Source organism: Lissotriton helveticus, chromosome 6, assembly GCF_964261635.1.
Source record: "Lissotriton helveticus chromosome 6, aLisHel1.1, whole genome shotgun sequence".
Lineage (NCBI taxonomy): Eukaryota > Metazoa > Chordata > Amphibia > Caudata > Salamandridae > Lissotriton > Lissotriton helveticus.
Genome location: NC_136067.1, coordinates 1,616,304,187 through 1,616,319,801, shown reverse-complemented (window position 1 = coordinate 1,616,319,801; position 15,615 = coordinate 1,616,304,187). Strand labels below are relative to the sequence as shown.

At 48.1% G+C, this 15,615-nt stretch overlaps 1 protein-coding gene across 2 annotated transcripts in view; it reads left to right on the top strand.

Moving 5' to 3' along the window:
- Positions 1-15,334, top strand: part of ACTR2 (actin related protein 2) — a 237,087-nt gene extending 221,753 nt beyond the window's left edge. For both annotated transcript variants that reach the window (XM_078649409.1, XM_078649410.1), the window contains exon 9: positions 11,803-15,334. In XM_078649409.1, the coding sequence (XP_078505535.1) occupies positions 11,803-11,973 (171 nt within the window). In that variant the 3' untranslated portion in view covers positions 11,974-15,334. The remainder of the gene's footprint in view (positions 1-11,802) is intronic.
- Positions 15,335-15,615: the final 281 nt, after the last annotated feature.

Here is a 15,615-nt window from a genome sequence, read left to right as displayed (position 1 = left end):
GCAGTGGGAAGTGCCTAAAGATACCCACAATACCTCAGTGACACTGATTTGGACATTCACATACAAATAGACCCCCCCCCTCCGCTGTATTGCGCTGAGAAGATGGCCAAAGACAAAGAGCCCAGGCCCCTTTTCTAGGGGAAAATGGACCCCTACACAAAAGCGGTCACACACCCCCAGACAGAGAAAGTTCAGCAAACATGCCAGACACTGCCGCCCTTCTCCTGGTGATTCAATCCTCTTAAGAGGCCCTGGAGGGGAGAGTGGGTAAAGTATGCTCGGAGGTTTCCCTCCTGCGCCAGGACCTCCGCAACATGGCTGAAAGGGTCACCGCAACTGAAACAAGAATCTCAGAGCTGGAAGATACAGTCCAAGGGCTCAGCAGGGAGGTGGCGGAAGACCGGGCCACCCCTAGGATGTGGTGTGGTGGCTGGAGGATGAAGGTATGTGGGGTCCCTGACAGGGGGGTCGAGGGCCCCAACATTGTGCATTTTCTCAACAACTGTCTGCGACTGTCCCTCCCCCAAGACAAGTTCTCCTCCTGCTTTATCATTGAAAGGGCGCATTGTACACTGGGAGGCAGGCCTCCACTGTGAATCCCTGCCCCGCCCCACGTTGTTCCCCCAGTGACCAGTGTTAGCGCAATTCTTGAACTTCCAAGATCGAGACATGATCCTTACTGAAGTGCTCCGAATAGGGGAGGTTCGCCTTGAGAACTCTAAAATTCTTCTTTTCCGAGACTATATTCTTGATGTCCAGTGGGAATGACCCACCTTTGACATAGTGAAAGCCCAATTGAGGGGCCTTCAACTGCAATATATGCTCCTATTTTCCGTCTAAACTTAAGGTCATGTTCCAAGGGAAGTTATTCTTCTTCCAAATGCCAGAAGATGCTTGGACATGGATTGAGGCGTGCCCCAGGCTGATGGGTCAAGGGGATCGGGAGACTGGCTTGCTTTCCCACAGTAGGGTGGGGCCCCGGCCAAAGGAAAGGCAGCGGATCCGGAGAAGAGGCCATCGCAGAGGGGTAGAGCGACTCCATGGCGAGCGAACTGGAAGGAAGCTGACTATCTCAGAGGGAGACCGGATAGGGAAAGCTAAGAGGAGCAGAAGGGGGACCCAGGAAAGAGGACCCTCCATGTTTCCAAGGGGCAAGACCTGGCGACTGGGTCTGACGCCCCACATCTTATCGATGTACCATCGGCTACTTAGAACGTGAAGCTGAGAATTACCCATAAAACACCCCTCATCAGAATAAAATGCGGCAGCATAATGACTGAAATAACAGTCGCGTCCGGGGCCGGAGAGCAGTGGTACAAGTATCTCCAATCTTTCATAGACAGCTCAGGGTGTTTGAACAGAACATTTTTCCACCATATTTTTAAGGGACATTGCGTACAGGGGCAGACGGCACGGGTTGTCTATGAATAGTTTGAAGGACTTAAGTTGTGGGTGGAATGGTGGGCCACAGACCTGAGTCTCCCTTGACAAGAAGTTTTATTTAAGTTATGGGGACACACACTAATAGGAGTCCTTATGGGTTGAGTGAGGTGAGGTGATGGTTGGGGACAGTGTTTAGGGTCGTATTAGTTTAGTATGAGGGGTTGTAGACATGTCAGCCGTACCGCAGCCCTAGCAGGAGCCTTACACACACACGTGCCTGTGTATAGAGTCATGGCATGTAACCAACCCTTAGACACCAAGGCACTTGCGGTCCTATCCTTGAGCGTTAATGGGCTGGGAGACAAAGTTAAGAGAGACTTGGTATCCCGCTACATCAAACAGCCGCAGCAGGATGCTGTCTTCCTAAAAAAAAAAAAATCTTCAGGGGACACACCGTAGATTCCTGGGGAGAGGGGCATACATCACACTGGCACGTTAGACACACAACCGGATCCAGGGTAGTAACCATACTGGTAAAAAAGAACCTCCCCTTCCAGGTGTTGAAGCAGCCGTGTGACCCTTATGGCAGGTATGTGGGAGTGAAAGGGTGCTGGGGACGAACTGATATTAATTACCCTGATCAGTGTATATGCACCCCCAAGGCTGCAAACATCCATGACGACGAAACTCAGAGCTTCTGTCGGAGGTAAATTCCTCGCTCCACATTATGGGAGGTGACTTTAATAATCTCATGGCTGTAGACCCTCTCACAACTCCCCTTTGCAAGTGAGAGTGGGTAGGTGGAGTAGAGGTTGAGGGGCGGGTTGGAAACTCAGCGTGTGGGATCTGCCAGACCGAGATGTTGCTGTGGGTCTACAGGTGGAGACTGAGATGTACTTTAAAGAGACAAAGGCTCAGTTATATCCAAAGTAGCGTTGTGGGAAGCATATACGACAGTCCTCAGCGACAGAGCAAAGGAACATGATAGCTCAATAGAACAGCAAAGTGGGTGGGGCCTCTGAGCAGCTTGAAAGCCGGTTCTGGAGTTGGAGGGCAACTTGGGGTTAGAGTTAGATATCGCTAGGCTCTGGCAGTTGGAACTCCTTAGTGCTGAATACCGAAACCTGGCACAGGAAGGGGCAAAGAAGCAAATGCTTGCCAGACTTCACAGACTGTACGACACTGGTAATAAGGCATGGAAAATCCTAGCATAACTAGGTAGAAGGGAAGCCGAGGTCAGATGGATGCAGCAGATAGTGGGGCCAGAAGGGGAGTCCTATGACTGATGAGACCATCTCAGGAGGTCTTTAAATTATATTATAGGAGTATTTACAAGGCCAGACCGCTTTAAGACGCACCGCATATAGTATTTGGCGTCCGTAACCACTCCCGTGTTCGATACAGAGGCGCGAGATGCGCTGGAAGCTGAAATCAGGTTGGCAGAGCTTCATTCTGCCATTTCAAAGCTGAAATCCAACAAAAACCTAGAGCTCAACAGGATCCCTGTGATATATTTCAATTGCTATGCTGCATTACTGGGGCCCCACCTGCAGAATGTTTCAGAAGGCCTGTAAACAGGGTACACTACCACCAGACCTCCGGCGAGCCACCATAGTAGTGATCCATAAGGAGGGTAAACCAAAGGAACACTGCGACTAGGACTTCCCAATGGCCTCAAGCCTCCTACAGGTTATCTCACCTCTGGTACATAGGAATCAGTCGAGCTTCATGCCCGGCTGGTCAACAAGATATAACCTCAGGCAGGCACACAACTGAATGAATGAAGTAAGTGACCAACCGGCTAGGGCCGACTGGGGACACACGTCTTTCTCACATTGGACGCAGGGAAGGCGTTTGATGCAGTACATTGGCCTTTTCTGCAACAAACACTACATTTGGTTTCCGTCCCCAATACCGGAAGTGGGTGTGGGTAGTCTATCAGACAGTGATTGCGGCAGTAAGGGTTAATGGAAAGCTGCCCTCAGAAGTCCTCATTTGTACCAGGCAGAGATGCCCCTGACCCGCCACCCTCTCCTGTTTGCTCTCACCATAGTTGTTGGCCTGCATAGTATGGGAGCACCTTAGGGGCATGGATTCAAAATTGCAGAGGCAGATGAGTACGAAGAGATAATCTCGCTTTATGCAGATGATGCCCTCCTACATCTTACAGAGCCAACCACAACTCTCCCACTGATCTTCCACTTGTTTGAGTATGGGACTTACTCCAGTTATAGGATTAACTGGGACAAGTCGTGATATATCTTATCCGGGATAGGATAGACCTGTCCCTGCTTCCACGCTGCCTGACTCTTGCAGAAGACTGGTTTAAATACCTGGGGATCTTTCTGACATTGGTGAGGGAACTCTGTCTCAACTGGAACCTGGGGGGAGTGGCGAAAGCCTTTTGGGAAAAGGTGGAGAGGGCTGACCCTTACGTTGCTGGGACGAACAGCTATGTTAAAATGATCTTGCATATGCGTGTGTTAGAAATGGGATTTCTGGCTAGCTGAGACTTGCGCCAAAGCGAGGGAGAAACCACCACTCTAGTCAGGATAAAAGAGTTACACTTCTAAAATAACCCCTGCTCACCCCCTTGGTAGCTTGGCACGAGCCGACAGGCTTATCTTAGAGGCAGTGTGTAAAGCATTCGCACATAACCAACAGTAAAACAGGGTACGCACTACAAAAGGACACCACACTAGTTTAGAAAAATATCCTATTTTTATATACATAAGACAAGAACAAATACGATAAAAATCCGCAATACTATACTTAAGAGTTCACAGTTCCAAAAATACGCTGATTTAAAAAGAGTTCCTTGTGTGGATAGCTCCGTCCGGGCTACCACGGCTTTGTGAACAATAAATCCAACAGTTCTGGCTGGTAGCGGGGTCGCTGGCCAGCTACGGTGTCGGGAAGACCCGCAAACAGTACCTGTGAGAAATGCAGGGCGCTGAGATCCTTGAAGTCACTCGCTTTGCAGGTCAAGCTCCTCTCTGGTGGGGTCAGGAGCGCCGGCAGGCGACAGGTGCTGCGGTGTGAAGTGCAGCGGTGCCCCCAGGTCGCGGAGCGAGCAGCGGCTCGGTGGCGCCGTCAGATGGCGTAGTCAGTGAGACCAGGGTGGCGGTGCTCATCACGGGGCTAGCAGGCCACGGTGCAAGCAGCGGCGCCGTCCTTGCTAAAGCGCTGTCATCGGCTGATGAACTGGAGTTGATGGCGCTGGCAGGCCAAGGCTGTGGTGCGGGATGAGGGCGGTGCGTCGTGTGACTTAGGAGCGGTGCCCCCGAACCACGGTGCAAGCAGCGGCTTCAATTTCGGCGGGAAGTGGCGGCATCCGGCAGGCCAAGGCGTCCTCGTGAGACAAAGCAGTGCGGTGCCCACAGGTCGCGGCTCGGTGGCGTCGTGAACAGGCGTCGTCTGTGAGACCAGGGTCGCGGTGCGGGGGTGCTCTCTGCAGTGCCAAAGCTTCGGGGTGAAGCGGTGCGGAGTGCGGTGCCCCCAGGTCGCGGTGCAAGCAGCGGCTCGGTGGCGGCGTCAACAGGTGTCGTCGGTATGACCAAGGTTGCGGTGCGGCGTTGCAGCGGTGCTCTCTGTGGTGCCTTCAGGACACTGTGTCGGTAGCGGCATCGTAGACATCGTCGAGTTGCTTTTCCTCTGTTTGCAGCACAAAACACACAGTCCCCAGTGCTGCGGGCAGAAGAGCTTGAAGTCTTCGTTGTTGTTGAGACTTCTTGAACAGGGGGGAAGCTCTATCTCAAGCCCTTGGAGAGACTCACAAATTGGATTGCCGAAAGTCCAGTCCGGGCCTTTCACTGCCCAAGACAGAAGCAGTCAAGTCAAGTCAAGGAATTTATATAGCGCGCTACATACCCAGAGGGTCTCAAGGCGCTTGAAGAGAGGTGGGGAATTACTTGTCGAATATCCAGGTTTTAAGTTGCTTTCTGAATGCTAGGTGGTTTTGAGTGAGACGAAGGTGAATGGGAAGTGAGTTCCAGGTTTTAGCCGCCAGGTAGGAGAAGGATCTTCCTCCCATGGTGGTTTTGTTGATGCGAGGTACAGCAGCAAGGGCTTGATTGGAAGAGCGTAGCTGGCGGGGGGGGGGTGTAGAAGGAAAGTCGTGTGTTGAGGCATTCGGGTCCAAGTTCGTAAAGTGCTTTGTGTGCGTGGGTTAGGAGGCGGAATGTAATCCTCTTATTGACGGGGAGCCAGTGGAGGTCTTTCAGGTGATCAGAGATGTGGTCTTTACGCGGGATGTCTAGTATGAGTCTGGCTGATGCGTTCTGGATGCGTTGGAGTTTTTTCTGAAGTTTTGCGGTGGTACCGGCGTATAGGGTGTTTCCGTAGTCCAGGCGGCTTGTAACCAGTGCGTGGGTGACCGTTTTTCTAGTTTCGGTGGGGATCCAGCGAAATGTTTTTTTGAGCATGTGAAGAATGTTGAAGCAAGACGAAGAAACGGCTTTGACTTGTCTGGTCATCGAGAGTGAGGAGTCCAGGATGACGCCCAGGTTCCGTGCGTGGTCTGTCGGGATGGGTGCTTTTCCAAGGGCCTCTGGCCACCAAGAGTCATCCCAGGCAGAGGGGGAGGTACCTAAGATAAGGACTTCAGTTTTGTCTGAATTCAGTTTCAGACGGCTGTGCTTCATCCAATCGGCTACTTCTTTCATTCCTTCATGTAGGTTGGTTTTGGCGGTGTTAGGGTCTTTGGTGAGTGAAAGGATAAGTTGAGTGTCATCAGCGTAGGAGATGATGTTGAGGTTGTGTTGGCGTGCGATGGCCGCGAGGGGGCTCATGTATACGTTGAAGAGGGTGGGGCTGAGTGAAGATCCTTGTGGTACGCCGCAAATGACTTCAGTGGCCTCTGACTTGAAGGGTGGGAGGCGGACTCTCTGAGTTCTTTCGGCAAGGAACGAGGTGATCCATTCCAGTGCTTTTCCTTGGATTCCGATGTTTCTGAGGCGTTGTAACAGGGTGCTATGACAGACTGTGTCGAAGGCTGCGGAGAGGTCGAGGAGGATGAGGGCGACTGTGTCTCCATTGTCCAGTAGAGTTCGAATGTCGTCTGTTGCAGCGATGAGTGCGGTCTCAGTGCTGTGTTTGGCTCGGAAGCCGGATTGTGAGGAGTCGAGGGATTTGTTGGTTTCGAGGAAGGCGGCGAGCTGGTTGTTGACCGCTTTCTCGATGACTTTGGCCGGGAATGGAAGGAGCGAGATGGGGCGGTAGTTTTTGAGTTCGGTGGGGTCAGCTGTGGGTTTTTTCAGAAGGGCGCTGAGTTCGGCGTGTTTCCAGCTTTCCGGGAAGGTGGCGGAGTTGAGGGAGCAGTTGATGACGTCTCGGAGGTGTGCTGCTATGATGGAGTCTGCTTTGTTGAAGATGTGGTGAGGGCATGGGTCTGTGGGGGATCCTGAGTGGATGGAGTTCATCAGGCGGATGGTGTCCTCAGTGGAGATTGTGTTCCAGTCATTAAGGATGTTCAAGGGGGTGAAGGTACAGCAGAAGGTTGTGTGGGTTGGTCTCCGGGTTGGTTGTTAAAGCTGTTGTGGATGTCTGCTATTTTGTCGTTGAATAACGAAGCTAGGGAGTCGCAAAGGGTTTGAGAGGGAGTGATGTCGTTGGAGTTGGCAGTGGGGTTGGTAAACTCTTTGACGATGTTGAATAACTCCTTGCTGTTGTGGGCGTTGTTGTCTAGTCGATCTTTGAATGCGGCTTTATTTGCAGTCCGGATCAGTTGGTGGTGTATGCGGGTGGCGTTTTTGAAGGAGTCCCTGGTGCTGGTGTTTGGGTCTTTTTTCCAGGCCTTTTCAAGGGAGCGACAGAGTTTCTTAAGATCATCGTTGAACCAGGAGGCGTTTTTGCTGCCTAGTTTGATTTGACGTTTCTTCAACGGTGCTAGGATGTCGGCGCTGTTGGTTAGCCATTGAGTGAGGTTAATGGCTGCTTGGTTGGGGTTCGAGGAGTGGACGGGGGGGTTTTGAAGAAGCGATGAGGAGATCTGGTCGATGGTGATTTTGTTCCAGTTTCTTCGCAGAGTAGGTTGAGGATGGTTGTGGGTTGTGGTCTTTTTGTAGACAAAGTGAACGCAGCTGTGGTCCGTCCAATGGAGAACTGTGGTGTGACTGAAGGAGATATGTTTGCTGGAGGTGAAGATGGGGTCGAGAGTGTGACCTGCGTAGTGAGTGGGGGTATTAACAAGTTGTTTGAGTCCGAGGTTGGAGAGATTGTCCAGAAGGGTGGTGGCGTTGCTGTCGTTGCTCCTTTCCAGGTGAAAATTGAGGTCTCCCAATAGAATGTAGTCCTCGGAGGGGAGGGCGTGAGGGGTGATAAAGTCAGTGATGTCGTCACTGAATTGTGCTCGGGGTCCTGGTGGCCTGTAGAGGAGGGTACCTCTGAGTGTGGTATTGGGGTCGGTGTGGATCTGGAAGTGAAGGTGCTCGGCGCTAGCGAGGTTGACGTCTGAGCTGGTTGAGATGCGGATGGAATTCTTGTGGACGATAGCGATGCCTCCTCCTGTTTGGATGGTGCGGTCCTTACGGATGATCTTGTAGCCTTCCGGGATGGCAATGGTGATGTCTGGGGCTGAGGAGGCGTTCATCCATGTTTCTGTTAGGAAGGCGACGTCCGGGGAGATGGTGTCTAGAAGATTCCAAAGGTCGATGGCGTGTTTGTGGACCGAGCGGGTGTTGAGCAGGATGCATTTTAGGTAGTTGGTGTCAGAAATCTGTTTGGTGTTAGTGGATGAGGAGTTGGTCTTAGTGCCGTCATACTTGCAGGAGTTGCATGTGAAGGGTCCATGGGTGTGTTCAGGAGCGGCTTGGGCGCAGTTGGGGAGTCGGCCGGGGTTAAGGGCTAAGAGGGTGGAGGCGTCGTATGTAATGCGGGTGGGGGTGGGTGGTGCGGGGGCCAGGGGGTCTGGCGCTGGGCGCGGGTTTGGCGTGGACGGGCGCATACGGGCTTACCTTTGGCGCACCTTCGGCGTGGACGCTGCGCGTAGGTTCATCTGCTTACATGGAGAGTGGAGGGGGCGGAGCGTGGGAGGGTCAGCTGGGAGGCGGGATCTAGGTGCAGGGAGGGTCTGCAAGGGGTTACAACAAAATGGCTGAACAACAAGCAGTAAACAAATACTTCGACACCAAGCGCTTAATTTACGCACAGAATGTAAATTTTAAAGCAATTGCAGTGGCACTAAAGCGCACAGGTCACGAGCGCTGCGCAAAGTCAGTTTCAATATTAATGCCAGTAGTACGACACGAGCGCAGCCCACAATCAATTTCTATAATAGTGCCAGTAGTACGACACAAGCGCTGCCCACAAACAATTTCAATAGTAGTGCCAGTAGTTCAGATGGGCACACCGTTCTCGAGCGCTGCACAGAAAGCTTTTCAAAGAGAGAATCAGTAACGCATACGATACCACCAGGAGGGGGAGGTGAGGGGAGCGACCGTTTCTGCGAGGAGCAGCCACTGCAGGTCAGCCCAGAAAAGCAGTCGTTCCTTTTCGCAGCTTCTCCGGCTGTCCTTCTTGGCAGTCTTCTTGTTCCAGATGAGTTCTCAAGTTCAGCGGTCTGGGACCCAGTATTTATGTCCAAAAATCCTTTGATCTTTTTGGCAGAGGGTATATGTGCCCGGCCAGAACCAGTTGGGCCTTCTCGGGTGTGAATTCCAGACAGGAGGAGGTAGAGACGGCATTTGTCAGAGGCAGACCAAGCCCTTTAAGGTGCAAGGAAATCTCCTCCCTCTTCCCCATCGTAGCCCAGGTATATTCAGCCTTTTCCTGACCTACCTAGACTATCTGGAGCCCCTCCGGCCCCCCAGCCTTCTGTCATCCAAAACCCAGACAAGCAATCCACATTCCAGTAGAGGCACACGGGATGACTGAGCAAGAAAATACCCACTTTCTAAAAGTGGTATTTTCAAACGCAGAATGTAAAAATCACCTTCACTAAAAGTTGCATGTTTAGATTCTGAGTTCAGGCATACTAAATTGTATTTTCTTACTGAATTCCCTGGACCAGTTATTTTTATAAGATGTTATAAACAAACCTGCCATTCTATCCTATGGGGAACTGGTAGCCTTGGAATAGTGAAAAAAACGAAATTGGCTGTAATTCACTATTAGGACATGCCACACACACCAGAGCATCTCCTACCTTTCACATACATTGCACCCTGCCCACACGGGTACCGTGGGCCTTCCTGAGGGATGTCTGCCATGTAAGAAAAGGGAAGGTTAGGGACCGGCCAGTGTGTGCACTGGCCCAGTCGACATGGCAGTTAGAAACTGCGTGCAGACTCTACAATGGCAGGTCTGAGTTACTGTTTTCAGCGCTACTGACGGGCGTGGCACAACCAGTGCTACAGGCCCACGGGTAGCATTTGATTAACCGGCCCTGGCACACGCAGTGCACTTTACTAGGGGCTAATAGGTAAATCACATATCCAATCATGGAAACACCAATCCATAACACAATTAATAGAGTGCATATGCACTTTAGGACTGATTAGCAGTGGTAAAATGCCCAGAGTCCTAGAACTAACACACACAGGTCAGGGAAAAATAGGAGGTAAAAGCAAAAAGTTTGGGGATAACACTGCAAAAAGGGCCATTTCATGCAGCGCGGTAAATGAATGCGTTGTAATGGTAGGTCGTTGTAAGCATACTAGAGTAGTAATACCCACGTTGTAATGGCACGTGTGGGATTAGTATGCATAGTAACCTCATACATTTGTTACAGGCATTGGATACTTGTGGAAAAATCAAGCAGGTAGAGTAGTACATGAAAGGCAATTTTGGTTATAAGCGGATACAATTTTCCATTCAGTGTGTAACAGAAAGAGTATTCTTAGTCATTATTGGTTTGCTAATTTTAGGCTTGATTGATGCATTTTAAATAAAACAAAAGATGGAAGTGCATTCTAGAGAGCAAGCAGGTACAGCAGATGTCAATATGGCATTCGGGAATTTGTTGCAATTTTGTTTTCATGATTTCTCTGTGTCAGGTGTATGTTTGTGTTTCTGTCAGGAGAGCTGTTGGTAGGCGTATTGCAGTTGCGCTATGTAGTAGGATTTCGCAGGTGTGTTTAAAGTTGGGTGAAAGCCATGTCCATTTTCAGGGGTGCGTGTGGAGCGGTTGTGGAACCAAATCAGTTTTGGGAAGACTGATTGAACCAGCAGGATTTCATATGGACTAAGTGGCAAAATGGTCCATAGTCATTGTGTATGAGCAGCCTTTTTATTGATCTTGAGTTGTGAGAACAGGAAGTGTTTCCAACAATCACAGGCTATGGATGCATAGCAGATGGTATCTGCCATGTATAGGCAGACCTGTGGATGCTCCAAGTGTAAAAAAAAAAAACATCTATGAGCTTTCTTGAAGTCTCTACCATGTTCATTCTGCAGAAACAAGCAAAATATTAACTTTGAAGAGAACAGTCAGAGCTTCATCTCCCCAAGCAGTTGAGCATGTATTGCGAGCTCCTCCCCAATATGTCCCTATATTTATACATTTTCTTCATATAGTCAAAAGTGGATACATTTGACGGAAACTAAAACTTTAGATAGAGGTGTTAGCAGGTGCAAGGCTTTCCTACTGGAAGAGCTCAAAAAGACTGAGAAAAGATGCTACAACTGGGGGTCGGGGTCACGCATACTGAGCTGACTTTATTGAAAATTCCTGCTTTGCCATGACAGGCATGAAAACAACGGTCTGTGCATTTCTGAAATAAGAGAGCTAAACTAGTTGAACATGGGATTACTAAATGGCTGCAGGTTAAACCACATGATGTTCGATATGGGCCATATATCTCCACATTGCACAAATTCACATAAGAAATGGCCAAATCAGCCGCGACATCTGGGGGATGTTAGCCTCCCTTAAGATCGGATAGCACTCTCTCTGTCTCTTGTGACAGACTCCTGCCAGGGTGGGCTATACTGTTAAAGTACCAGACCTGACAACCTCATAATAATTTCCATTGTGTGATGCCATGGAGGCATGAAGCAGACTAAAAACCTACTGTGCAAATGTTTCCAGCTCACATTTGTTTGCTTTTTGAGAATCCTCTTCATCGGTTCAGCTCTGAAGATGACTGTAGTTTGTGACGCCCTGGCACTGTAAGAGTTTGGGTCACTGTGCCATTTAAGATCTGTTGCATAGAAATGAAACCGTGCAACCCATGGACTTTTTTTTAAACACTAGAGGAACCTTGGGAGTTGTGGATTGCTTCCTTTAAGCATGCCTACATCGCTGAGGAGATATCGTTAACATTCCAGCTTTTAGTGAAAACCGTGTGTGGGTGTGTCATATCTTATACAATTTTGAATAACTCATAAATTTGTAAATAAATCCCGAGCACAATGGCTACTGTATGACTGGGATAAGGCCAACGAGACCATGTAATTAATCTCCTCTCTTTTCCATTTTAGAAATTCAAAATCCGCATCGAGGACCCCCCTCGTCGCAAACACATGGTGTTTTTAGGGGGTGCCGTGCTGGCGGACATAATGAAGGATAAGGACAACTTCTGGATGACCAGAGAGGAGTACGAGGAGAAGGGAGTGCGCGTGCTGGAGAAACTCGGTGTGACTGTGCGATAATGTGCGGGGCCCCGCCCCCGCCTCTCTGTGAGGGCTTCCTTCCCCTTCCTCTCCCGCCACTCTTTGAACTCCTTCAGCTACGTGACACGGGGAGGCGCGTCTGCACCCTTTGACCCCACAGGTCAGGGTCTCTTCTGATAGCATGGGACGCTTTTGTTCGATGTTTGTTAATACGGTTCAATTCGACTGTTTAATTTGACCACTTCCATGTAAACAAAAAAAAGTCGAGGAAGCCTGTCTGCGGCTTTGCTTTCTCCCTGCGGGTGTTCGTCTGTAAGACGGACGCTCTAATACCTCTCACGTTGTCTTTCTCTCTCCAGGTGGTCTGCTTTTTAGCCTGCACTAAATAACTGCTTTCAGAGCAGTTCGCCACTTCCCCTCCCCTCTCACCCCTTCTAAGATTTCGAATGGCACCATTGCACTCTTTGCAGAGTACCTCACACAAACTAAAGGGTTGGAACGGTTTAATTGCCAAAAGCCTATTAGGAAAGCCTTTGCTTCATATATCCACGTGAATATGTTTTGGGAGCAGGCTGCGAATTGTGTTGTGTTCTTTTGAAGCTGCTGGGGTTTCCCTCTGCGGCTGGATATTGTGAGCGAGCGTTCCTTGGTTTTGTTCTGAATTTTCTGTAGGTGTTTTTTTCATATTGATATTTAGCATGCGATATTTCCATGCAAACCTCCTTGAGAGCCAGAGCGGAGTTCCAGGCATGCCCCTATACCCCTAAATGTGCCATGGGTATTGTGGAATTATCCGACTCGTACGTATCATTCTGGAAAACTCAGAACTTCTGTTACCGGCTAAAATAAAATCTGATCAACTGTTTTGTAGGAATTACACATGCTTTCCTAGAGTTGGGAATTGCTTTTGTTAAATGTTGCCTTTACCTTTACTGCACCTGGCGCAGCCTTTATAAATGTCAACAATGTGTACGCATTTGTGCTCAAGGTAAACGAAATATGACTCGGATGGAAAAACAGCCGTAGAGGTTTGTGAAGAATCGCCTGCACTTGTGGCAGCTAAAAGGAAAAAATGGTACCAGAATTTGTTGCCAGTTGGCGAAAATCCATCACCTCATTTTGGTCCGGGCTTTGAGATCTCGGGACGAGAACTGAAGTCGTCATAGTTGAAGACTTCAACAAAGGAGCAGATTCAGAATATCAGGGTTGTACTGAAGTGAACCGCTGGTACAGTGGTTCAAATTTTGTATACTGGCACACTCTTTCCTTTCTTTTCATGTGGTGTAAGGCTGCAGGTGGCATGTGCAAGGAAAGCAAGAGTGAATAATATTTGCCAATTGCATTAAGTATTCAGAGTTTTATGGAAAATTAAATGTGTTCACATTTTGCTGTCCAGTCCCCAGAAAAATAAAGTTGTAAAGGAGAAGCAACTCTATAAGGGAAAAAGAAAGTGACAATCCTATTTATGTAAAGAAAAAAGACACCTTGTATTTAATATTTAAATAGGCAGTAAGGACCTTGCTTTTGTCATATGTAAAGTGAAATAATGATCTTTTGGCAAACGTTTCCCTGTACGTAATGCAAAACACCGAAATGCTTTCTTCAGCAAAATATCATGAATAACCCATGTATTCATTTAAGACCAATGGAGCTGTTTTGCTGTTCTAAGCTTGAGCAAATACTTCCTCTGGGCATGCTGGCCATGTCTTGGCACTCACACATATACTAAGGTGGTAGTACACATTGCGATCAGAATATCTCGCTTTGCTTGCTTTTCAAGCTTGAATTAAACAGATTGTGATTTGTGCTCGCACAGTCTAATTGTAAAAAACAGTTCTGTAGGGGTGGTGAAACACATTATTACAATCCATAACCCCATGTTACTTGGAAGCCTGAGTTTTCAGGACCAGATTTAAATGTTGTTGATCTGAAAAAGGCTGCTTTCATTGGCCACCGAGCTCAACCAACAAAAGTAAGCTTTGCATCGACACCATTTTTCTATTCTTCTGGACTAGCACAGCACTGAAATTTTTCTTTGCACCAAAATAAAATTTTATGTAGAAAATAGTTGCCCACTTGTTGAACTAGTGGCCAGTTTGTACGGACCCATGCTTGGCGTACTTCAGCAGATTAACAGTGCTGAGAAATGTGCCTCAGGAGTTCTCCAAAAGTCTTCTGCTTTAAAATGTAAATGTTACTTTTGGGTGCTATGAATGGTGTATACAATGGCCACTCCTTCCTTCAGAAATGTCCCTCTCCCCCTTAAGATATATATATTACCGTATATGTCAGGCTGCTTTGTAGATGTTGTCTTCTTTCAACTCTGTCACTGTCTAATATGTTTATAATCTGGGTCTGTTTGAATGTAGTTTAATATCACAATGCGTTTAAGTTGCAACAGTTTTTTTTATTGATACTACCTTAGTACCAGGTGGTCACCATTGATCTCCGTGTAGCAGAAAGGTGGGGGCGAGTGCGGCATTGCCTCCAAGTTATTTATCCCTTTAGCAACAAATGTGGTTAAAATGCCAGGGAAGTAGAGCGGCAAAGTATCATTTGCCTAGTTGGTGCCAGATTTGATGTCTGGTACACCGTCCCTGTCTCAGTTGTGGTGCACACTTAGTTGTATCTGTGTGACGAAGATGGGGATAATACGTCCTGTTAGTGGAGAAGACATGCACTCTTCCGAGTGCAGCACAAACTGAGTTTGCACGGGCACTGATGATAAAGCATCAGTGATAAAAAATGCAGCTGTTTGAATCCACGGCTCCATATTTCTGTTGAATGAGCCACATTTAGAAGATTGGATAGTGAACCCGCTGCAGGCAGGTGCAGTGTGTAACTGCACTCACCTGCAGGGGGGAGTGTCTGCTATGGCCATTGAATCCTTTTGCTCCCCTTCTTACTACCCTCGAGAGGGCTGCTGTACAGAGGGGACCCCCACCTCCAATAGGATCACACCGACCAACATTTGCCACTTGTGAGATCTACATTGCATTGAAGGGCCTGCACAGAAGTATGCAATCTTTCTGTAATACAGAATAAGCAAAAAGTGTCACAAACCCCACGTTGAATTTTATGTGCAATATGGCCATAGGTTGTCAGAATACGTTAAATATTCTCTTCATGAAATGGAACATCTACGTTTGAAATGTGGATTGTGTTTAGTAAATGTTTAGCTTCCATTTTCTGACTTGCCATTATTTCATTATGTTGGGCGCCCGATCTTTCCCGTGTTCAATACAACTTTATAATTCATTTTGGGCTTCGTTTGCAGCCATAGCATATTGAATGTGGTTATCTAAAAAGAACAAACTTGGTCAAACAATGTTCAGTTTACAAAATAATTATATTGATGCAGCTCACTTCAGGTTAAAAATAAAAACAATTTTCTAAGTAATGTCAGTCTGTTTACTATTGTGTCATATGTGCTTCAGTTACCCATCACACCTTTTAGTTGTATAGTTTTTCTCTGCCCTTTTCTTGTCCCCTTAACCACCATTTAGTTTTGGCCGACTTCGAATTGTTTGCTGTATATTTTTGTAATTTTACTGTTTTTAAGTTATTTACTGTGCTAATGTGCAAGGCTTAGTTTCTTTTGTATGTACATCTTTTTGTAGAAGGTAATAGGAACTACAAGCTAGTGCACAACCTCCTTTCACTACTAACGCAGAGTATAAA